Source organism: Girardinichthys multiradiatus, chromosome 13 (assembly GCF_021462225.1).
Source record: "Girardinichthys multiradiatus isolate DD_20200921_A chromosome 13, DD_fGirMul_XY1, whole genome shotgun sequence".
NCBI lineage: Eukaryota > Metazoa > Chordata > Actinopteri > Cyprinodontiformes > Goodeidae > Girardinichthys > Girardinichthys multiradiatus.
The window spans coordinates 7,519,424-7,545,433 of record NC_061806.1 but is presented as its reverse complement, the minus strand read 5'-3'; the positions used below and the strand labels follow the sequence as shown (position 1 = coordinate 7,545,433).

The 26,010-nt window shown below is 41.7% G+C and overlaps 1 protein-coding gene across 1 annotated transcript; it reads left to right on the top strand.

The window, feature by feature from the left end:
- Positions 1-4,864: 4,864 nt before the first annotated feature.
- On the top strand, positions 4,865-25,204 carry oprd1a (opioid receptor, delta 1a). Its single transcript, XM_047384168.1, has 3 exons — positions 4,865-5,246; positions 20,246-20,601; positions 22,038-25,204. The coding sequence occupies exons 1-3, from the start codon at positions 5,023-5,025 to the stop codon at positions 22,565-22,567; spliced, it is 1,110 nt and encodes a 369-aa protein (XP_047240124.1). The 5' UTR covers positions 4,865-5,022; the 3' UTR covers positions 22,568-25,204.
- The last annotated feature ends 806 nt before the right edge of the window (positions 25,205-26,010 follow it).

Sequence of the window (26,010 nt, the reverse complement as noted above, 5' to 3'; positions counted from 1 at the left end):
TATTTGGGACATATTTTATCACAACATGGTCGTTCCCTCCTAAGTAGTAGAAAAACAGCCATACAAGAAGCCCCAAAACCACGAACTAAACAACAAATGATGTCCTTTCTGGGACTGTGTAATTTTTGCAGAGAATGGCTACCAGACTATGCAGCCATTGTACAACCCTTGCAATCTATGATCTATGGCAAAGACATGACATTAAAAGACAAAATCACATGGACTAAGGAAGGAGAAGTAGCATTCACAGAGCTAAAAAATATGCTTCAAATAACAGTCACCTTAGCTCTGCCGGATTATAGCCAGCCTTTCACACTTTGTGTAGATGCATGTAAGGGTTATATGAAAGCTGTATTAACCCAACCATTTGGCTCCAAAAACAGACCTTTAGCATTTTATTCTAAAAAATTGGACTCTGTGGCATCTGGATTTCCAAATTGTCTGCAGAGCTGCATCGCCGCAGTAGAAGCCGTGAAGCAGACAGCTGAAATTGTGTTGTGCCACCCGCTCACACTGAAGGTTCCTCATTCAGTGTCACTTATATTGCTACAAACTTCACTTCCTTTTTTGACTCATGCAAGGCATATTACGTTGACCTCATTGTTACTCTCACAACCAAATATAACTCTGCAAAGTTGTGGTCCACTGAACCCTAGCACATTAATTCCAACAGCAGAAGATGGAAAACCACATTCTTGCAAAACAAAGGTTGAGGAAGACACAAAACCTAGGCAAGATATCTCTCAGACACCTCTGGAAAACTCACAAATAAGTTTTGTAGATGGATCAGCATCAAAAGATGAATATGGAAAAAACAGAGTTGGTTATGCAGTAACCACTGAAACTAAAATTATAGAATCACAGGCCCTGCCCCATACATGCTCAGCACAGACTGCAGAGCTGTATGCTGTTATCAGAGCGTGTGAATTATATGAAGGAAAAATCCTAACCATTTATACAGACAGCCAATATGTATTCGGTTCTGTTCACCATTTTGCTAAAATATGGGAAAATAGAGGGTTTAAAACATCAGCTGGAACAGAATTGACACATTTTAATCTGTTAAAACGACTGCTGTTAGCTATCCAGCTACCTGCAAAGATAGCACTTTGTAAATGTAAAGCGCATCAATCTGATGAAGCCATGGAAACGAAGGGAAACACCTTTGCTGATATTTCTGCTAAAATAGCTTCGAGACTTCCCTTCACTTTGAAAATGTCAGATCTCTTGTTTATAGATACAGATGTGCTGAAAGATCAGCTGCAGAAGTTAAATCTTGGCTGAATAGAGGGGCCATAAAGAAAGATGACATTTATCATTTGGGAAATAAGCCCATATTACCAAAGAATTTATACAAGACGGCGGCCCATGCGACACACGGGGTTTCCCATGTGTCGAGAGGGGGAATGATGCACTTAGTAAATCTACATTTCCACACCATAACTTTTTCTGACTATGCAAGAAACTTTTGTAGATCATGTATTATTTGCTGCAAACATAATCCACAGGGGAACATGAGACCCAAAAGAGGCCAGTTCCCAGCAGCTATTCATCCCTTTCACACGATACACATGGATTTCATAGAGTTATCATGGTCAGGGGGAAATAAATATTGTTTAGTGGTCATAGATGCATTTTCGAAGTGGGTAGAAATGTACCCTGCAAAGCACTGTGATGCGCTCACAGTGGCGAAGAGTTTAGTGACACATTACTTCCCTACATATGGTATCCCACAAATCATAAGATCAGATAATGGGACTCATTTTGTAAATAATGTAATAGAACTGTGCTCTAAAGCATTAGGGGTTCAGTTAAAAAACCATTGTTCTTACCACCCACAATCTGCTGGGCTGGTTGAACGAACAAATGGAACAATAAAAAATAGATTAAGGAAAACAATGGAAGAAACAGGGAGGCCATGGCCTGAATGTCTATCTCTGGTTAAATTATGGATGAGAATAACTCCAAATCAAACTGGTCTCACTCCATTTGAAATAGTACATGGCAGACCTTTTCCATTGCCATCAGAAATGGATTACATAGGAAAAGCACAGCAGGAAACATCATTAGCTGAATGGATGAATAAGATGTTACAAACAAAAGAAGTACAGTTGTCCAGTAGTCTGCCAGTAAATTCTGCTCCGATTTCACAGGAGAACCTGAGGCCTGGGAATCTGGTCCTGATTAAGACACTTCACAGAAAGGACTGGAGCACCCCCTGCTGGAGAGGGCCATACCGTGTTCTTCTGACCACACCAACAGCTCTGAAAATCGCAGAGACCATCCTGGATCCACAAGAGCCACTGTAAGCTAATATCACCGTTACAGGAGCCAAACCAATCGACGGGGTAACAGGGGAATGACCGGGTACAAAGGGGTTTGATCCATATGGTCTAACATCTCAAACCGGCGAAGAAAACAACTGACTTGTGCCCAATTTAGCATGGCTTTCTGTGACGTGTGGACAGGACTGATAAGCCTGAGCTTAAACCTGGTAGCAGGGCTCTTTCTCTGTTTAAGACAGGATCCACAGGATGTAACATCACACGAGAAGAGATGGACAAGATGAACACTGGACCCAAAAAGCAGATGATTATGATGACATGTTGTAAATGAATGTATCTTCAATGCCTGAGTGTATTCATACTTGTACTTCATAAAATGACCTAATAGCAGAAAATCGAAAGAAGTTGCTGTTTAAGTGAAATGAGAAAAAGTGCAATGATGATATGAACAAGGCTTGTTTTAATTCTTTTATTTTTTATTATTATTACATTTATTTCTTTGCTTTATTATATTGTTTCACTCTGCCATGATTGGTGGTTGCCTAGGGCGGAGGAACCGTGTAAGTGTTTCCCACAAAATAATCTGTTTTCCGTCCTGTGGGTTTGTGCTTACACAGAGTGTTTCATTTTACATGTATTTACTCATGACTTATTTGTGATAAAACAGGGGGGAACTGTTAGGGTTTTATGACTTTTTATATTGTTTATCACTTGTGTCTGCTCTAAGTGCTTTCTTCCCCCACATGTCATAGACAAAGAGATAGGAGAGAAGGGTGAGTTATGCTATTATCAGCAACATCTAGGGACTGGTACCAATCCCCACTCCTTTCTCTGAAATCAAGACACATGAACCCTAACCTTTCTGACCCCACACACACACACACACACACACACACACACCTTGAATGTTGTTTGAACTGTGTGTGACCAAGCATGTATAAATAAAGACGGAGGAGTGTTAATACTTTGTAGTTTTGCACTGCAAAGTGTGAGCTACCCTTGCCGCAAGTATAACTGACTGTGTTGTTTCCTTACCTCTGAGTTGACTAAATAATACCTATCACTTATATCTCTGTGGCACAGATTCAATGAAATGTCAGAAACATTTTGGTCCATATTGGCATAATATCATTACATGGTTGTTGCAGATTTGTCAGCTGCACATATATGATGAAAATCTCCTGTTGGCCATAGCCATCAGAAGGTAAACTGTTGTTATAAATGAATGGACATGGTCAGCAACAATGCTTACATAAAGACTGTGGAAATTAATTAATGCTCAGTTGGTACTAAGGGACCAAAAGTGTGCCATAAAATATCCCTCAAACAGCTACACCACCAGCAGCAGTCTGAACCTCTGATACTCAGCAGGATGGATCCATAATTTCGTGTAGTTTATGTCAAACATTGACGCTTCAATCTCGATGCAGCAGCTGAAATCAAGACTCGTCAGACCGGGTAACATTTTCCAATATGTAATTGTTTGATTTTGGTGAGGCTGTGTGAAATGTAGCCTCAGTCTCCTGATCTTCAACACCCCAAATGTGAGACCACAATCTGCACATGTTGAAACCACAGTGGATGAGCAGTTTCTGAAATACTCAGACCAGCTCATCTGGTACCAACCACCATGCTACAACCAAAGATGCTTAAATCCTCTTTTTTCCATTGTGATGCTTGGTTTGAACTTCAGCAAATCTTCTTCACCTCACCATGATACGTAACTGCATTAAGTTGCTGCTATGTGATTGGCTGATTCACTATATGTGTTTAAAAGCAAATGAATCGGTGTTTCAAAAAGTGGCCGAATGAGTGTATGTGAATGAGAGCAGCTTTATTTGCTGTGTGGCTTTGATACATCAGCATAAATACTATATAAATTCATGGTTTTTAAAGACACATTTGAAGGCTTCTTTTTCATGTTGAAATAATTATATTACATATGGACCCACATATGTAAATGTTTTCTAAAACCACTTGTCTGCTTTTCCGACTTTGTGTTGTTCTCTCACAAATAAACCCCCAAAAAATTCGTTGTAGGTTTTTAACCTTTTTATTAAGATAATTGTAAGTTTGATTATTTAATATGTTGGTGAGGTCTGTCCTTGTTATTTTGTTTCCACTTTTTTGTCAACTGGGTTCCTGCACTTTTTTGTATATCCACATTCCATAAATTTCCAAGACTCAAATTTCCAGAGTTCGTAGTCCTTATTGAGATTGTTGAAAGTTTAAAATAAGATAATCAAATAAAAAATCTATAAATAATTATGATTAAAAACAAGTAAATAAATGAATAAACTTTATATCTATGGCAACTATTACATATTAATATTGACAGTGGTAAAGCTAACAGTGGTAAATAAATAAAGAAACAAACAAACAAAGAAGGAAGGAAACAAAGAAAGAAACATAAATATTTTCCATACTCTATTCATATTTGTTCCAATCTTCACCAGACCTGGAACACTAGCTGCTGACCAGACTCGCCGGTGTAGCAGGAGCTGACGCTGTGTGACAGAGGGCGGACCATAAAGGAGGGGCGCACACGGACTGAACGCACACACAGCATACTGCTGCCTGGGGCGCACATCAATCTGTTCTTTCTGGATTTTAGAGGAAACATTTTTTTTCAGTCACTTTCTGCGTCTGTTCATTTCTGTCCAGTTCTTTTTTTCATCTTTTCTTGCATTGAATCACAACAATTACCGTTGAGTACGTTTACCTCAGTAAGGCGCACATGGAGCCCTACACGGTCCCTGGAGCGCAGCTCTCTCTGTCCGACCTGTACTACCCCTTTAACGTTTCCATCCCGGGGGAAGCCGAGCTGAACTCCTCGGAGCCGGAGAGCCCGGTGAGGAGCGCCGAGGGGATGATCATCCCCGTGTCCATCACTGCGCTCTACTCGGTCATTTGCGTCGTGGGACTGCTGGGCAACGTGCTCGTCATGTACGGCGTGGTCAGGTAAATACATGGACAGTGGATGAATGGGATGTTATATGATATTTTTTTTTCCCCCGTGAATGCGAAATAAGATTAAGTCCAATTTGGATTTCGTAAACTGAAACGTGACTTCTAGGTCGATGAAAGTTACTGACACTTAGAAATGAGAAAATAATTTTAGTGCAGTAAAAATCCAGATTTTTATTTTACCAATTTGTTCAGTGATGACAAAATCCCATTTTATGAAATAATCGTTTTTTTAACAAAGCGCCTGGTGTCACATAAAGACTGCTCTCCTATATTTAGAGCAATCTTTGACCATTTCTCATTGCACAGTGTAGATGGTCCAAAGTCCCGGCTGTCTTCAGCTCACCCCGCAGGTTTCCCAACAGGAAAAAGATCTTTGGGCTAGGATGATGATGATAGAAGGTTGATTTTGAGCCTGATTAACCATTTCTTACTTGTTTTGGCTATATGTATTGGATCACTATCTTGATGAAACCCCCAATAACACCTAATTTTCAGTTTATTGGTGAAGTTTACCAAATTTTTATTTTAAATATTCGGGCATTTCAAAGAGTTCATAATTGCTTGCAGTCCAAAAAGGTTACCAGAATATTTGGAAAAAAAGCTGACCCACAGAATTATGCGTTTTTCATTGTACATAACAGTAAGCATGATATGCTTTTGAAGATATCATCCTTTTCTTTATGCCGAACTCACCATAGTGTTTAAAAGCTCAATCTTCATCTGTCATCTGACCAACGCATACAGTTGTATTTAAAGTCTCTGTAGAGTTTAACAGTTTCACATTTACATTTTACAGAAATTCCAGATTTTTTTCTGGCATCTCTCCCACATAAAAACAATATTATCTTATTGTTTTTATGCAGAGTTGGTCAACCCAATATGAAACTCTTTGCTGACACAGTGCACTTGGAGATGTTTTTTTTTTTTTTACCTTCCTTACCATCCTGCTCCCTGTGCGTAGGGGCAATATGAACACTAGTCCTCGTCCAACCTAGGGGTCAGAGCAAGAAGAAGGTGTCCTATTATAGTCACACCCCTGGGAAACAGAAAGTTCTGGACTATTAATTAACTCTGATCAACCTAAAATAGAAATTTTATAACATGAAAATTCTTCCACCTGAGATTTGCTTTAAGTGATTATTTATTTAAATGCAACAATTTTCCCATATAAATAAATTGACTAAAATGAAAAGCTGGATTATGGAGGAAATGGAGGTAGGTTAGAGGCTGTTGAAAGCACTGAATCCAACTGAGATCATGGCGCTTTCTATGTGTTTCTGTTAGAGAAAGGACTGGTCACAACCTGATCCTGGTTAGGGCTTATTGATCTTTAATGTCACAAAGGAACCATCTTAGTAATGTTATTTAAACATGAAAAGACAATTTGGACCAGGTAAAATGAAACATCTTTTATCTTCTACTTTTTCTGATTCTGTGCATTTGTATAGCTTGCATGAATTGAACACATTCAGGTTTAGATGGATGACGGCATCTGACAGCCATATGCTAAAGCTGTAGTAATTTCATGCCGGAATGACTTGCCCCAACAGGGGGCAGTAGATGCATTAACAACCCAAATATTGAATAACAAGCCTCATCTGAAAAAAAGAGAACAAAAAGCAGAACTTAATATCTGCTGTAGGTTATGCACATCTTCTACCTTTTACATACTTTGTTTTTTTTTTTTCCCTTATTTTCAATGACTGGCATTAAACAGACTAGAAGTTGCCCTATTTAATGTTTTTTTTTTCCTTTTTTAGCATTTGAAATGTATTCTTTTTAAACTTTGAGAATATTATGTGCATACTTGACTTTGGAATTTCTGGTTGCAAAATATACCTTCTGTCCTGTCTTCAATCCCTTTTAAAAGAGACCACATCCTCCGTTCCACAACAGCCATTGGTTTCAGTTTTGGCATGATGTTGACATCTTATCAATGGAGGAAGAAGCTTTCCTCCCTGTCTGGGAACTTTCCTAAACTCTAAACTCAAAACAAATATGTCCTGAAAAATATGGTGCAGTCTGTGAAGAAAGTGGGGGACACAACAAACCCACCAGACTTCGCTTATCAAAAAACCACAGTTATTCACTATTCACAACATTTCTGCAATAAAATTGGATTTCTACATAATTTTCCTTTAAAAAGTTATTACAGCGATCTTTACAGACATATGAAAGTTAAAAAAGAATACACACAAAAATTACGAATATAAGGATGTGACAGATATAAAAATCTGGGAAGCTTAACAATTTTTAAAATAGTACCTAATAAAATGTATTTTGAAACAGTGTAGGAAAATCCCACAATGACACCAGAGCCATTTCAGAAAAGTCATCCTAGCTTGGGAGCTAACTTGTGCTAAGTTTAATGTTTCATTACACTGCTTTGTCATCGCACAAAAGTATTGTGACAATTGTTTAAACTCATCATTAAGTAAACTTAAATAAAGATATATAAAATGGCACTCCTTAAACAACAATATTTTCTATGATTTACTGTGAGCAGAAACACCTAACATCTTCTGTTTTTCTATGTGTTTCACCCAGGAAGATAAATCATGGCGCACCACCTCCTACCTCCATTTCCTGAATAAATAATCCTTGGCTTTAGTGTAAATAACCCGTATAAACAGCTATGATGTTTAGAGATTGGAGTTGTTTAAGAAGGTAGAATTCAGCTTTGGTACTGGTGCTTCTTTGTCTAGTTGTTTGCTTTAGCAACTGTATCCAACTAATCTTGATTTATACAAAATAAAAACACCCATCTTTAACCAGTTATGTATCACAGGGAAGATATTAACTGCTTATAAGCTTTTAATAGAACCTCAGTTGAATTTTTTTAACTATCCCTTGAAGGATTTAGCCTCCATCATAAATGTGTCTTCTTTACCTAGTATTTCAACATGGCTACGTTACCATTGCTATTTTGTGCAATACTACTAGGTTAAAACAATTTCAAGCCACAGATATTGTATTTTACTAGAAACAGTTACCTATCTCACCTCTTGTTATTGAGACTGATAATGTACAGTCCAAATAATTACAATAAAATACAAGTTAAAGATACTGAATCAAAAACTTTACAAGTGTACACAATGAATACAAAAACATATAAGGCTTTATTTAGAATAAAATAGTAACATAAAATGGAAAAGGTCCAGAATAATAAACCATTAGATGCAACACACATCCTGACTTTGATTCAGTCTGAAAGCTTTTGTTAAAGAAAAACCAAAAACATCCATCTGTAAGTTGTTTTCCCACTGCTGCATATAAATAAGAAAACCTCATGAATTTTGGATTTTGGTCTTCGCTCAAATGCCTGTTTAAAAGCACTATTGATAGTAGATATGCATGGATCCTCACGTCAGTGTGGATTGGGAATTGGGCGGTTGCGATGTTGAGAGCTCTTGGTCTGATTGCCTGTGGAAAGGCTCACACTGACATCTCTGGGGATGGTCTGTTCTGTTATTTAGGATAAGTCTGCAGTACAAGCCCCTCTTATCTTCTAGATGTCCTCTCCTCCACCTTCTGGCTGCTACACCTATTAGAAGAAAACTAAGTTGATTACTTATCATGACCTGTATGAGAGGTTAAATAGTAAACAAGGTAAAAAGGAAGTGTACCGAGTAGCTTAACAGAGGTATGGAGCGAGAAGGTATGTACAGCAGGTTGAGTTGATAAAAGAAAGACAGGGGACAAGTGTGTGGTTGGAGAAAAATATGTGAGGATAATACCGGAAATGTCTGAAGAGAGTGAGACAGTGGTGCAGTTGAGTCACTGATAGGTTCAAGGTAAGTATGGGGTTACACCAGAGATCAGCTCTGAGCCCCTTCTTGTTTGCTGTGTTGATGGATAGGTTGACAAATGAGGTCAGACAGGATGTTTGAAGATGGCATTGTAGTCTGTGGTGAAAGTATGGAGCAGGTAGAGAAGAACATAGATAGAGGTATGCCTTAGAGGGAAGATGAATGAAGGTCAGCAGATGTAATACATGTGCGTGAATGAGCGTGAGGCAGGTGCAAAGTTGTATTTAGATGGGGCAGAAATAGTTAAATCAGCTGAGTTTAAATACCTGGGGTCAACCATCAAAACCAGTGGGCAGTGTAAAGTAGAGGTGAAAAAGTTGGTTAGTGACAGGATCTGATTCCATTTTTGAATTTTAAAGACTATTGAAAGTAAAAAACAAAGGTAGAGGTAGTAGCTCTAAATCAAAAATAAAAATGCAAGAATTTATCCCCATTTGTGCATTAAACCGTTTAACCCTAATGTACATGTCATTGGTTGATGTGGCTGAAAATGGTAAAACTTCTCAGTTTTGATGCATTTAATGAAAGGAGGAAAACATTTATTTTTCTCCACTTGGTCTGTTCAATACATATCAGAGCTGATCCAGCTTAAACCTGCAGATTTTGTTTGTGGCCCATTCATTGGTGCAGGTTTAAAATATGTTATTAGCCATACTTTTAGGTTTGAGTATGTAAATAAAACCTATCAAGTAATTACCAGGTTCAGGGAAACCAAGATCTATTTATCCAAAAACCTCTAGTGTAAAACCTTTCAATTTAAACTTCAGCCCCATCCCATTTAAAAGACATTCCTGATTTAAACTCTAGCAAGACGCCTTTTTTCTTATGAAGTTCGGGGAAGAAAAGATGGGGTGGGTTGCAGCAGGAGAGACTGGACTACGTGAGGGGTGAGTGTCTGATGAAATCGGTTAAAGAGCTGGTTCAGATCATTCAGCAACCGTAAATCTCCTACAGCCTGGGGGTTTGGTTTGTGACCTAAAATAGTTTTCAGGTTTTTCCAAACCTTACACATGTTTGCTAATATGGATGTGTAGACAATAGTCTATTCGTTGTATACTTCTGAAAAACATGTCACTGTGAAAGCTCTTGTAGATTCTGCTCTATTAACAGTCTGGGTGTTAATAGAGCAAACTGTGTGCTTCTTCCTACGTACCACCTACTCCTTTCTGCGTTTGGGTCTAACCAGCAGGTAACACTGGCGCAGCTTTCTTAGTAATCCATGCATCTCATCTAGCATTAACAACTGCATATTGGACATATTTAGTTTTTCTCTTAACAATGGCTTACTTCTTACAACTCTTCCATTAAGACCAAATTTGCAGATTGCACAAATAATAGTTATCTTGTCACCAAATTATTCCAACTGAGGTGATGGGTCAGACAAAGAGCGGTTCAAGAATCCCTCATGAGGACAAAAGTATCGAGGCACGTGACGTCGCCCGGTACGGCAGAGCCGGGGTCCCACCCTGAATCCAGGCCTGGAGTTGGGACTCGCTGAAGAGCGCCTGGTGGCCGGGTCGCTCCTCGCGGGACCCGGCCGGGCCAAGCCCGAATGAGAGACGCGAGGCCATCCCCCAGTGGGCCCACCATCTGCAGGGGGAACTGTGAGGGACCGGTGCAATGAGGATTGGGTGGCGGACGAAGGTGGAGACCTCAGCGGTCCGATCCCCGGATGCTTAGGCTGGCTCTAGGGACGTGGACGTGGAATTTGGATACAAAAAAATTTCCCAAGCTTTAAACATCCCAAGGAGCACTGTGCAAGCAATCATATTGAAAAGTGGGGTGTGCAATATTATTCGGCCCTTTTACTGGGGGGGAAGGAGCCTGAGCTTGTGCGGGAGGTCGAGAGATATCGACTAGAAATAGTCGGGCTCGCCTCCACGCACAGCGTGGGCTCTGGAACCCATCTCATTGAGAGGGGTTGCACTCTCTACTACTCTGGAGTGGCCCACGGGGAGAGGCGGCGGGCTGGTGTGGGTTTGCTTGTTGCCCCCCAGCTCAGCCGTCTCTTGTTGGGGTTTACCCCAGTGGATGAGAAGGTCGTATCCCTGCGCCTTCGGGTTGGGGATAAGTCTCTGACTGTCGTCTCGGCCTACGGGCTGAGTGGTAGTGCGGAGTACCCAGCCTTCTTGGTGTCCCTGTCGGGGGTGCTGGATAGTGCCCCTCCCGGGGACTCCATTATTCTGCTGGGGGACTTCAATGCCCACGTGAGAAATGACAGTGACACCTGGAGAGGCGTGATCGGGAGGAATGGCCTCCCCGATCTGAATCCGAGTGGTGTTTTGTTTTTGGACTTCTGTGCTAGTCACGGATTGTCCATAATGACCACCATGTTCAAACATAAGGGTGTCCATCAGTGCACTTGGCACCAGGACACTCTAGGCAGGAGGTCGATGATCGACTTTGTTGTCGTATCATTAGACCTTCAGCCGCATGTTATGGACACTCGGGTGAGTTGGATACGCTGGAGGAGGAGAAAGCCGGACAGACTTGGCAGGCCCAAGCGCATTGTGAGGGTCTGCTGGGAACGCCTGGCGGTGCCCTCGTAGCTGCTGCTGTAAGGTCTGCGGTGCCTGTCGCGGCGGCAATCCCAGAACCCGGTGGTGGACACCGGCAGTAAGGGATGCTGTCAAGCTGAAGAAGGAGTCCTATCGGCTGTGGTTGGCTTGTGGGACTCCTGAGACGGCTGACGGGTACCGTGAGGCCAAGCGTGCTCCGGCCCGGGCTGTGGCAGAGGCAAAACTCGGGCCTGGGAGGAGTTCGGTGAGGCCATGGAGAAGGACTACCGGTTGGCCTCGAAGCGATTCTGGCAAACCGTCCAGCGCCTCAGATGGGGGAAGCAGTGCTTCGCCAACACTGTTTATAATGGGGGTGGGAGGCTGCTGACCTCAACTGAGGACATTATCGGGCGGTGGAAGGAGTACTTCGAGGATCTCCTCAATCCTGCCATCACGCATTCCGTGGTGGAAACAGAGGCTGGGGACTCGGGGCTGGACTCTTTCCTCACCCAGGCTGAAGTCACAGAGGTGGTTAAAAAGCTCCGTGGTGGCAAGGCTTCGGGGGTGGATGAGATTCGCCCTGAGTACCTCAAGTCTCTGGATGTTGTTGGGCTGTCATGGTTGACATGCCTCTTCAACATTGCGTGGCGGACGGGGAATGTGCCTCTGGACTGGCAGACTGGGGTGGTGGTCCTATTCATAAGAAGGGTGACTGGAGGGTGTGTTCCAACTACTGGGGGATCACACTCCTCAGCCTCCCTGGTAAGGCCTACGCCAGGGTATTGGAGAGGAGAGTCCGGCCGATAGTCGAACCTCGGCTTCAGGAGGAGCAGTGTGGTTTTCGTCCCGGCCGTGGAACACTGGATCAGCTCTATACCCTCTACAGGGTGCTCAAGGGTTCATGGGAGTTTGCCCAACCGGTTTACATGTGTTTTGTGGACCTGGAGAAGGCATTCGACTGTGTCCCTCGTGATGCCCTGTGGGGGGTGCTCCAGGAGTATGGAATCGGGGGCCCTTTATTAGGGGCCATCCGGTCCCTGTACGAGCGGAGCAGGAGTTTGGTCCGCATTGCCGGCACTAAGTCGGACCTGTTCCCGGTGCATGTTGGACTCCGGCAGGGCTGCCCTTTGTTACCGGTCTGTTCATAACTGTTCATAACTTTTATGGACAGGATTTCAAGACGCAGCCAAGGGCCGGAGGGGGTCTGGTTTGGGGACCAATGGATTTCGTCTCTTCTTTTTGCAGATGACGTGGTCCTGCTGGCCCCCTCTAGCCAAGACCTACAGCATGCGCTGGGGCGGTTCGCAGCCGAGTGTGAAGCGGCTGGGATGAAGATCTGTTCCTCCAAGTCCGAGGCCATGGTACTCGACCGGAAAAGGGTGGCTTGTCCTCTTCAGGTTGGAGGGGAGTCCCTGCCTCAAGTGGAGGAGTTTAAGTATCTTGGGGTCTTGTTCACGAGTGGGGGAAAAATGGAGCGGGAGATCGACAGACGGATCGGTTTGGCTGCCGCAGTAATGGGGGCACTGTGCCGGTCCGTTGTGGTGAAGAGAGAGCTGAGCCGAAAAGCAAAGCTCTCAATTTACCGGTCGGTCTACGTTCCTACCCTCACCTATGGCCATGAACTTTGGGTCATGACCAAAAGAACGAGATCCCGGATACAAGCGGCTGAAATGAGCTTCCTCCGTAGGGTGGCCGGGGACTCCCTTAGAGATAGGGTGAGGAGCTCGGCCATCTGGGAGGGGCTCGGGGTAGAGCCGCTGTTCCTCCACATCGAGAGGAGCCAGTTGAGGTGGCTTGGGCATCTATACCGGATGCCTCCTGGACGCCTTCCTCGGGAGGTGTTCCAGGCACGTCCCACCGGGAGGAGGCCCAGGGGACGGCCCAGGATACGCTGGAGGGACTATGTCTCTCGGCTGGCCTGGGAACGCCTTGGGCTCCACCCGGAGGAGCTGGAGGAGGTGTCTGGGGAGAGGGACGTCTGGGCGTCTCTGCTGAGTCTGCTGCCCCGCGACCCGGTCCCAGATAAGCGGAAGACGATGAGTACGAGTACGAGTACGAGGTGGGGACCTCTGCAGTTTCTCCATAGTTACCATGGGCTGCTTCTGTAATTAATACCCGTCTTGCACTGGTAGGTTTCTTAGAACTTTTCTATTTATGAATAATGAATTGATAAATATTCATTAAGATATTTAAAGCTTGATTTTATTTCTGGGTATCATAATAATGGCTGCACATTAGCGCAGCTGGTAGCACTGTTGCCTTGCAGCAAGACGGTCCTTGGTTTGAATCCTGGCTTGGAATCTTTCTGCACAGTTTGTATGATGTCCACGTGCATTCATGGCTTCTCTTTTAGGGTACTCTGGCTTTATCCCACAGTCCAAAAACATGACTGTTTGGTCAATTGGTCTCTACCAATTGTCTTTATATGAGTGTATGAATGATTGTTTGTCCTGTGGGCCTCTGTGTTGCCCTGTGATGGACTGCCCACCTGTCCAGGGTGTATCATGCCTCTCACCCAATGACAATGGAGATAGGCACCAGCCTCCTCATGAATTATTTATTTTTTACTTAATTGTTATTTGTCACTTCATGTTGGTCTTTCACATAAAATCCCAATAAAGTGCATTTAAATTTGAAGTCCTCCCCAGTACTGGGGCAAAAACTGTTTTTGTCTCTACTTATCCTGTGCTCTCCACAGAAACATAAGAATCTCGGCTAAAAGCCAATGTAAACCAAATCTACAAAAACCAAACAGTTAAAACTACAAGCAATTGAATGAGAAAATAAACTACACAAAATGATGTCACCCCAAAACTCAGTCTCAGCTGTTCACCATACAGCTTCTACACACACAACAAGCATGACTGTTGAAAGCAGAGATCTCACTGATTCTAAAAATATGAGTTTAATCACAACCCACCGAGGACTAACTCAACCACCAGCAGAAGACCACCAGAATTATCACTTGCATTTGAAAAACATAAATATTAAAATAATGATTATTTAAATAGAGTTTGTAATTTCTGAGAAAAACCCAATTAGATATGGGTATGTTATGTTGAGCACAAACGTCACGAAAACCCCTTGGGGCTTAAGAGGTTAAAATAACAAAATAGGGGAAAGATTAAGATGCCTGATTGCTTTGTCAAGGCAATGTATATGATTTGAGCTGAAATGTATTCATGAAAAAAGATGCAAGCCCATCATAGAGTGGTTTGTAGTTTCTCTGCTGTTCTAAAGTTGAAAAAGAAGGGTTCAGTCAGCTAAAGCAGCCACTTCGCAGCTTCTCCAATACCATATATACAGTGCCTTGCGAAAGTATTCGGCCCCCTTGAACTTTTCAACCTCTTGCCACATTTCGGGCTTCAAACATAAAGATAAAATTCACATTTTTTGTGAAGAATCAACAACAAGTGGGACACAGTCGTGATGTGGAATGAAATTTATTGGATGTGTCAAACGTTTTTAACAAATAAAAAACTGAAAAGTGGGGCTTGCAATATTATTCGACTCCCTTGCGTTAATACTTTGTAGCGCCACCCTTTGCTGCAATTACAGCTGCAAGTCGCTTGGGGTATGTCTCTATCAGTTTTGCACATCAAGAGACTGAAATTCTTGCCCATTCTTCCTTGCAAAACAGCTCGAGCTCAGTGAGGTTGGATGGAGAGCGTTGGTGAATAGCAGTCTTTAGCTCTTTCCACAGATTCTTGAGTGGATTCAGGTCTGGACTTTGACTTGGCCATTCCAACACCTGGATACGTTTATTTGTGAACCATTCCATTGTAGATTTGGCTTTATGTTTTGGATCATTGTCTTGTTGGAAGATAAATCTCCGTCCCAGTCTCAGGTCTCTTGCAGACTCCAACAGGTTTTCTTCCAGAATGGTCCTGTATTTGGCCCCATCCATCTTCCCATCAATTTTAACCATCTTCCCTGTCCCTGCTGATGAAAAGCAGGCCTAAACCATGATGCTGCCACCACCATGTTTGACAGTGGGGATGATGTGTTCAGGGTGATGAGCTGTGTTGCTTTTACGCCAAACATATCGTTTTGCATTGTGGCCAAACAGTTCAATTTTGGTTTCATCTGACCAGAGCACCTTCTTCCACATGTTTGGTGTGTCTCCCAGGTGGCTTGTGGCAAACTTTAAACGAGACTTTTTATGGATATCTTTGAGAAATGGCTTTCTTCTTGCCACTCTTCCATAAAGGCCAGATTTGTGCAGTGCATGACTGATTATTGTCCTATGGACAGACTCTCCCACCTCAGCTGTAGATCTCTGCAGTTCATCCAGAGTGATCATGGGCCTCTTGGCTGCATCTCTGATCAGTCTTATCCTTGTTCGAGATTAAAGTTTAGAGGGACGGCCGGGTCTTGGTAGATTTGCAGTGGTCTGATCCTCTTTCCATTTCAATATGATTGCTTGCACAGTGCTCCTTGGGATGTTTAAAGCTTGGGAAATCTTTTTGTATCCAAATCCGGCTTTAAACTTCTCCACAACAGTATCTCAGACCTGCCTGGTGTGTTCCTTGGTCTTCATGATGCTCTCTGCGCTTTGAACAGAACCCTGAGACAATCACAGAGCAGGTGCATTTATACGGAGACTTGATTACACACAGGTGGATTCTATTTATCATCATCAATCATTTGGGACAACACTGGATCATTCAGAGATCCTCACTGAACTTCTGGAGTGAGTTTGCTGCACTGAAAGTAAAAGGGCCGAATAATATTGCACACCCCACTTTTCAGTTTTTTATTTGTTAAAAAAGTTTGACACATCCAATAAATTTAATTTCACTTCACGATTGTGTCCCACTTGTTGATTCTTCACAAAAAATTACAGGTCCTTCTCAAAATATTGGCATATTGTGATAAAGTTCATTATTTTCCATAATGATGAAAATTTAACATTCATATATTTTAGATTCATTAAACACTAACTGAAATATTTCAGGTCTTTTATTGTCTTAATACAGATGATTGTGGCATACAGCTCATGAAAACCCAAAATTTCTATCTCACAAAATTAGCATATTTCATCCGACCAATAAATGAAAAGTGTTTTTAATACAAAAAACGTCAACCTTCAAATAATCATGTACAGTTATGCACTCAATACTTGGTCGGGAATCCTTTGGCAGAAATGACTGCTTCAATGCGGTGTGGCATAGAGGCAATCAGCCTGTGGCACTGCTGAGGTCTTATGGAGGCCCAGGATGCTTCGATAGCGACCTTTAGCTCATCCAGAGTGTTGGGTCTTGAGTCTCTCAACGTTCTCTTCACAATATCCCACAGATTCTCTATGGGGTTCAGGTCAGGAGAGTTGGCAGGCCAATTGAGCACAATGATACCATGGTCAGTAAACCATTTACCAGTGGTTTTGACACTGTGAGCAGGTACCAGGTCGTGCTGAAAATGAAATCTTCATCTCCATAAAGCTTTTCAGCAGATGGAAGCATGAAGTGCTCCAAAATCTCCTGATAGGTAGCTGCATTCACCCTGCCCTTGATAAAACACAGTGGACCAACACCAGCAGCTGACACGGCACCCCAGACCATCACTGACTGTGGGTACTTGACACTGGACCTCTGGCATTTTGGCATTTCCTTCTCCCCAGTCTTCCTCCAGACTCTGGCACCTTGATTTCCGAATGACATGCAGAATTTGCTTTCATCCGAAAAAAGTACTATGGACCACTGAGCAACAGTCCAGTGCTGCTTCTCTGTAGCCCAGGTCAGGCGCTTCTGCCGCTGTTTCTGGTTCAAAAGTGGCTTGACCTGGGGAATGCAGCACCTGTAGCCCATTTCCTGCACACGCCTGTGCACGGTGGCTCTGGATGTTTCTACTCCAGACTCAGTCCACTGCTTCCGCAGGTCCCCCAAGGTCTGGAATCGGCCCTTCTCCACAATCTTCCTCAGGGTCCGGTCACCTCTTCTCGTTGTGCAGCGTTTTCTGCCACACTTTTTCCTTCCCACAGACTTCCCACTGAGGTGCCTTGATACAGCACTCTGGGAACAGCCTATTCGTTCAGAAATTTATTTCTGTGTATTACCCTCTTGCTTGAGGGTGTCAATAGTGGCCTTCTGGACAGCAGTCAGGTCGGCAGTCTTACCCATGATTGGGGTTTTGAGTGATGAATCAGGCTGGGAGTTTTAAAGGCCTCAGGAATCTTTTGCAGGTGTTTAGAGTTAACTCGTTGATTCAGATGATTAGGTTCATAGCTCGTTTAGAGACCCTTTTAATGATATGCTAATTTTGTGAAATAGGAATTTTGGGTTTTAATGAGCTGTATGCCAAAATCATCCGTATTAAGACAATAAATGACCTGAAATATTTCAGTTAGTGTGCAATGAATCTAAAATATATGAATGTTAAATTTTCATCATTACATTATGGAAAATAATGAACTTTATCACAATATGCTAATATTTTGAGAAGGACCTGTAGAATTTTATATCTTTATGTTTCAAGCCTGAAATGTGGCAAGAGGTTGAAAAGTTCAAGGGGGCCGAATACTTTCGCAAGGCACTGTAGCTGCCCCAAAGAATAAAGTTAGTAGCAGTTGTTATTATAGTGTGGAGGATTCTATGCAGAACCATGATTCTTCACTTTGTGCAGTATGGAAAATCTAGTCTCCTGCCACTTTGTTGATAGGATCCACACTCAGAAGCTCCTGGACAAAAACCACAGCTGAGTTGTTTGCATTTTATTCTTTACAATCCTGTTAAACTTCTGCATTCCAGAATAAATGTGACATCATAAGTTAGAGCTGAGATACAAGATCTACACCAGCCTCTTGTTTTCACATGTTTTAATACATAATTACCAAACCAGGTTACAAACTGTCTGCAGGAAAATGGCTGCAGCCAATGGCTTGGTCTCATAACGCTGATGTCTACAAACAGCAAATATTTTTTTCAGAAAGAGCTTTGACACAAGCAGATATTTATATGCATACATATACTCTAATCTCTCCATATTATCCACAGTACAATTGGAAACTTTGTGATGTTTTTAAATTAGATTTGAATATTTCTCACCCTCTCTTAACACAGACACAGAAAACTGACAGCCACTCGCACTCATTACTATGTGTCAATTTCATCCTTTACCGACGCAACAGTTTATATATAGCTTGCAAGGTGAAGCACAACAAATTGCTTCTTACACTGAAAAAAGTAGTCCCTGGTCTGGGCTGTTTGGGATCTTGAATTTTTTACCAGTCCAATGGCTTAGGATTGAGGAGAGCAGAGCTGTGTTCTGGCAGTAAAAGTTTCCACCTTTTTATCCTTGTAGGTTTTCGTTAGATTTGTAAAGAGCTTGGTGTATTGCAGCCATCTTTTTCAAAAAAGCAAGAAGCAAAAAGTATTGGAGACTTTTGAAGACCCTGACATGAAAGCGAGAAGGTGTTGGTGTGGGTGTCTCCCCTGTCAAAAAGCCCTCACAGGCAGGACAGTGCTTTGTCCTCAAGCAGCAGTTCCTCCCAGCAGCATTCAGAGGAGAAGATATTCACCTATCTGCAACCAGACTGCTAATAGATCACTAATGCGGATAGGTGCCACTGCTTGGGTTGTTGTAGGCTCCAAAGTGAATCATGAGGTTAAAAAACTAATTTAAGAAAACAAACAGAAACTAAGTAGGTCCGCCAGAGTGTTCCTTTTGGTTCACGTTTGCCAATTCTATGCACAGAGGAGGAATGGAAATGTAACATTAAGGAACAAATTATGGAGGAAAGTTCAGTTTGAACATATTTAGAATGGTTTTTTTTTACGTATTTTTGTCTCCGTTACAGTCACACACCCATGGCTGATATGCAAAATAGATGATGTAAGTTAGCAACCTGAGGTGATTTTTAGGACAGCTAAAAGCTGCTTTCTTTAATGAAGGGTTGGCACAAGTGGTTAGCAGCAAAATGCTAATAGCTGCCATTTAATTTGAAATGTATTGTCCATCCCTAGTCCAAACAATCCTTTTGTTTTTATCATAATTTTATGGCTATTTTTTTTTTTAATTTACCATCCATTTTAAGCTATAGAAAATATACTCACAGTCACATTAAACTACAGACCCTAATAACCATTGAAATTTCACTGGGTATTTACATAAGTGGCTGTGAACAGAGGTATAGCACAAAAGTCTGTTTGTTTTAGTATGCTAACAAAAGCTTATGTATTATTTTTGTTCATCTTTAATCACTTACTTGATAAATAAATAGCTAGTCTAATATCTTCTGTGGTTCATAAATGATTTCTTTCATATTTTTGACTTTGGGAGTTTGCTGTACATCTTCTGTTTTCCTTTTGAAAACTCATTGGGGTATGCTAAAATTGCATCTTAAAAGGTTGGGACAGCAGTATTTCAATTTCTGGAATTTAAAATCCAATATTTTACGCCAAACTAAGTGCATCTCTCAATAAACTACCCAAAGTGGTGCAGCAGAGATAATAATTGTCTTTATAAGACATCAAAAGGTGCTATACACTGAATCATTATTCTAGTAATGATTCAGTGTATAGCAAGAACTAGTATAGGCTAGTTGCAATGGCTAGTATATTAAAGGCTAGTTTGTGGGTTACTCCAAAATAGCCCCCAAATTTGATCTTGCATCACATCTCTTCACAGCCAACTCATTTGCATTTTAGCTCAATCTGCTTGTTTAATATGCTTTTATAACAACCAGATACACCAAGATGAAGACTGCCACAAACATCTACATCTTTAACCTTGCCCTCGCCGATGCCCTGGCCACCAGCACGCTGCCTTTCCAGAGCGCAAAATACCTCATGAACACCTGGCCCTTTGGGGAAGCCCTGTGCAAGCTCATCATTGCCATTGACTACTACAACATGTTCACGAGTATCTTCACCCTGACTATGATGAGTGTGGACCGCTACATCGCTGTGTGCCATCCTGTGAAGGCATTGGGCTTTCGGACACCAGTCAAAGCTAAGATGATCAACGTCTTGATCTGGGTCTTGTCTTCTGCAATTGGCGTGCCTGTTATGTTTATGGCTGTGACCAGAGTGTCAGAGGCTGGTAAGATTATGGTCTCCTTTACTTTGACCTTAATGACATCCACATTTAACGACATTTTAGGTTTCTTTATGTATTAGTTTTTATTATTTTAAAGTTACTCTGTTTTTATTTGATTTTTATTTATTCATAAACAGTCAGTCAGTCAGTCAGTCATTTTCTACCGCTTATTCCATAGTGGGTCGCGGGGGAGCTGGTGCCTATCTCCAGCAGTCTATGGGCGAGAGGCAGGGTACACCCTGGACAGATCGCCAGTCCATCGCAGGGCAACACACAAACAACCATGCACACACTCATTCATACACCTAAGGTCAATTTAGAGTGACCAATTAACCTAACAGGCATGTCTTTGGACTGTGGGAGGAAGCCGGACATAGACATGATATTAACAAATTATACTTCTCTTAAATCTATTCATTTTAGTTTTATTCGTGATTTACAGCTAATTCATTCCAATAACCCTAAGAAAAGCTGTGGATATGCAAAAACGATTTTTAAAAATGTTTACTGTTTTAAGTATTTAAAGAGTTAAATTATCCGAGTGGCCAAAATCAATCAATTTGATAGCCTGTTACTTAGGTGTTATGATATTTTGTTGAGAGCAGAGGCAATGTATACGTGGTTGAGAAACGTTACCAAAGTAGCTTTGAAGATTTTCTACAAATGTACAATCTACAAGATTCTACTCAACAGAAACACTCGAAAGTTCCAAACTGTAAAACAAAATAGGAGACTGCTTTGTAATGATGCAAGAGTGCAACAGCAGTACCACTTTATAATAAGACTATTATAAATGACAGAGGAGGACCCTTTAGAAGATCTCAGGAGTTGGCTGGGTCATGAGGATTCCAAGGGTCTCATAGAATGAATAATGCCATTGAATTTGTCAAAATCTGCACTTTTTTAATTTGTGGTACAAAAACCACTGGAGGTACTTGACTTGTTTTAGTGGTACTGAGAAATAAATGTAGGAATCAGTCTTTTGCAAGGTAACTGCCAACAAATTAATTGGGATGCATAGCTAATGAGCGCCGGACACTGAGAATCATTAGTTGGTAATCCACATTGATCCTTTCTTAATTAATAATTAATTAAAGAATTGTTAACTTTTTATAAACCATTTATAGGCTAAGTCAAAGTGGACCTACAACAGTTAGGCTCATGTGGAGAAACCTGTCTGTACTTTTGAAAACATGAACATGAGTACAAAGTTCCTAAATTGGTTAAATATTTGGACAGCGTAAAACTCTGCATTCCAGCCAAAGAACTCTATCCCATACAACAGTTTCTTCCTACTGAAAATGACTTGTTCCACTCCACCTGTGCTTGTATGTTATGGGTGATTGCATCCAAGTGAAGACATCCAAGTTCAACATATAGGACCAACATATGCTGAGTTTTGATGCAGTCTAACAAACTATTTATTTCTTCTCTTTCAGGTAACATTACATGCATGTTGAAATTTCCTGATCCTGACTGGTACTGGGACACCGTGACTAAGATTTGCGTTTTCATCTTTGCCTTTGTGGTCCCTGTGATGGTCATCACCATTTGTTATGGCCTGATGATACTGCGTCTGAGGAGCGTTCGTCTGCTCTCAGGCTCCAAGGAAAAAGACCGCAACATGCGGCGAATCACCCGTATGGTCCTGGTGGTGGTGGCAGCCTTCATCATTTGCTGGACCCCCATCCACATTTTTATCATCGTAAGGACAATGGTGGAGATCAACACCAGGAATCCTTTTGTAATAGCTAGCTGGCACTTGTGCATTGCCTTGGGCTACACCAACAGCAGCCTTAATCCTGTCCTCTATGCATTTTTGGATGAAAATTTCAAGCGATGCTTCAGGGATTTCTGCATGCCCTGTCGAACGCACATGGAGCAGAACAGTGTGACCAGTGCCCGCAACACCACCAGGGAGCCGGTGTCTGTCTGTGGTCCGACGGAGGAAGCAAGGAAGCCTGCATGACTAGCAATGGTGAGGGCCCCCCATAGCTGTAACATGGGGAGGATCCATCAAAATCCACAATCCCACGATACCCTGATCACCACAACTGAGTTTTGATAGATTGTTACATGGAACAACACAGTAGAGACACTTATTCTCCCCAGTGCAAATACAAACTACTAGGGTGGAAAAAAAAGAATATCTGAGCTCACTATCCACAAAAGTGGGTATGTTTCTTTTCTGAAGTAAATGTGATGCCACTGAAGCACAGTAATTTTGACAGATTGTCCAAAGCCCATCATCAGATAATAAAACTGACTGTTTTCAGTTTACGGCTCAGAGTAAGACAGCAGAAGAGTTCAAGAAAACTTCAAGAAAACAGCAACAGCTGGTACACTCAGTCAAAAACAATTGCCTTGGCATGCAAGAAGAAAAACAATTTCAGGAGTTTTGACATTAACAAATAAAGTGAGAAATACACAGAAGACCAAACCAATGATGACTAGGTGATGAGTTCGGTGCTTGGATTTGGACAGTGTATGGATTTGGACAAGTTTCTTCAAGAAAGGAGGTCACAATGAATTATGCTGCAGGAGAACTAGAGATGAGAGGATTTAAAAGTATTTCTTGACAGATATTTAGGAAAATAATCATGATCGTGATGATGGTTGCTTTTAGCTTGGATGGAAAGAAAGAAAAGATACGCATCAAAAAAATTTATGTGCTTGGATTTCTTTTGACCTACTTTGGGATACCTGCTTTTTCTTCCTCACTGTCTTATGATATGAAATATTGCCAATATTCAAGCACTGGAGACCACCATTGGCAGCCTCAACAACAAGGTCTGAATGCATGTAGAGCCATACCTTTGATGTTGTCAACGGTATTCTGTTCAATTACTTCCCAATGATAATAATTAGAAAACAGATCTGTCATCTCTCTTGCTGAATATCAGTTGGACCCTTTAGGAGAGTGGTGTGGTATTCATTAAAGTAGTGAGTCACACTGGGACTCAACTAATCATCATTTGAATCAAACTGGAGACAGCATTCAAAGAAGCCAAGATGATGATAATAAATGATGAATTTACCTCAGTAGATATGGATTACAGGAGAGGTAATGTGGGTTTTCTTGCAAGCATGTAAGATTATATCATATGTTCAATATGTATAATTATGACATAGAGAGTCAGGTATTTTGAAGAAATAAAACACATCTGAACTATTTTTTAGCCCTGCAAAGGTTTTTAGACCAGTTTACTCTTTTACTCTTTTCCCATTGTGTTGCACTTCAACCACTATATATATTTTCTTGGGGTTTAATGTGATCGACCAACACATATCTGAAAATGGATTAACATACAGCATAAAGTACTTTGAGGTATGTATTTCCAACATTGCACAACTGTAAAACAGTTCATGTTCAATAAGAAGGAATGGAGAGCATCTGTCTCACCAGAGAGTCTCAATTTGATTTGTTTCTGAACTTTACTGGGCTATTCTAACACATGAAGATTTGAAACCACTTTTGTATTTTTGTGTGTATATTTAGAACCTTCACCCAGCCTCTGCCTCTAACAGGCTTTCCTCCAGCAACATCCTGTTTTAGCTCCAACCAAATTCCTAACTGTGAACAGATTACTTTTCACTGCTGAAGAAAAGCACCCCCAAAGCATGACACTGTCATAACCATATGTTACCATGGGGACAGTGTGTTTTGGGTGTAGTGTTATTTTGGCTCCACACAGTGTTTTTGATGTTGGTCAAAAGGTTCAGCTTTGGCCCTTAACTGACCAGAACATCATCTTCACATGTTTGTTGTATCTTCTGCATTGCTTGTAGCAAACTGCAAACAATTTGCTACCAGCAATCTTAGGGCTTTCATTTGACAATGATTTTCTCCTTGGAAGTATTTCATAAAGACCAAATTGTGAAGTGCATGAATAATATTGTCATATGAACAGGTTCTCCCACCTGAGCTGTGGATTTCTACAACTACTCTGTGTTACCATTGGCCCTTAAGGCAGCTTCTGTAATTCAGGCTCTCTCCTAGCCTATCAGAGTTGGTGAGTTTGCAGTCTTAGTGAGTTTCCAGTTGTGTCATATTCTTTCCATTTTAAGTTGGTGGATGAACAAATCTTCATAAGATATATTCATAAAGCGTATTGTTTTATACCCTAACCTTGCTTTAAATCGCTCCTTGTTTTCGACGGTCTTCATACAGTTTGTTCAGTGATGTACTCTCACAAACCACCGAGGCCCTGTTTACACAACACCGTTTTCTGGTGAAAACTGAAATTTGTGCCATTTTCTCAAAAAATAGCACAAATTGAGAACGAGTTCCATAGAGTGAAGGCTTAAATACGTCCCAGTACCTACTGTTGAATAGATTGGAAAACATTTATCTTTCTTATGGGTAAGCCCTGGCCCATTTGCACTATGACTAAAATGAGTAGAAATTAATGCGCTTGCGCACAATCTAACGGCTGCCAACCAGTTTAAACCCACAGAAGAAAGTCCTCGAGGACTGGTGTTTGGCATCTGTGGTGTTTCGGATAAAATCTTAATAAAATACATCTATATTGTTTGCTGTAATTTGAAAAAATGTGGAAAAAGTTAGAGATTGTGAAAACATAGAAAGATAACCAACAAAAGAAAACATATACAGGGGTTGGACAATGAAACTGAAACACCTGGTTTTAGACCACAATAATTTATTAGTATGGTGTAGGGCCTCCTTTTGCGGCCAATACAGCATCAATTCGTCTTGGGAATGACATATACAAGTCCTGCACAGTGGTCAGAGGGATTTTAAGCCATTCTTCTTGCAGGATAGTGGCCAGGTCACTACGTGATACTGGTGGAGGAAAACGTTTCCTGACTCGCTCCTCCAAAACACCCCAAAGTGGCTCAATAATATTTAGATCTGGTGACTGTGCAGGCCATGGGAGATGTTCAACTTCACTTTCATGTTCATCAAACCAATCTTTCACCAGTCTTGCTGTGTGTATTGGTGCATTGTCATCCTGATACACAACACAGCCTTCAAGATACAATGTTTGAACCATTGGATGCACATGGTCCTCAAGAATGGTTCGGTAGTCCTTGGCAATGACGCGCCCATCTAGCACAAGTATTGGGCCAAGGGAATGCCATGATATGGCAGCTCAAACCATCACTGATCCACCCCCATGCTTCACTCTGGGCATGCAACAGTCTGTGTGGTACGCTTCTTTGGGGCTTCTCCACACCATAACTCTCCTGGATGTGGGGAAAACAGTAAAGGTGGACTCATCAGAAAACAATACATGTTTCACATTGTCCACAGCCCAAGATTTGTGCTCCTTGCACCATTGAAACCGACGTTTGACATTGGCATGAGTGACCAAAGGTTTGGCTATAGTAGCCCGGCTGTGTATATTGACCCTGTGGAGCTCCCGACGGACAGTTCTGGTGGAAACAGGA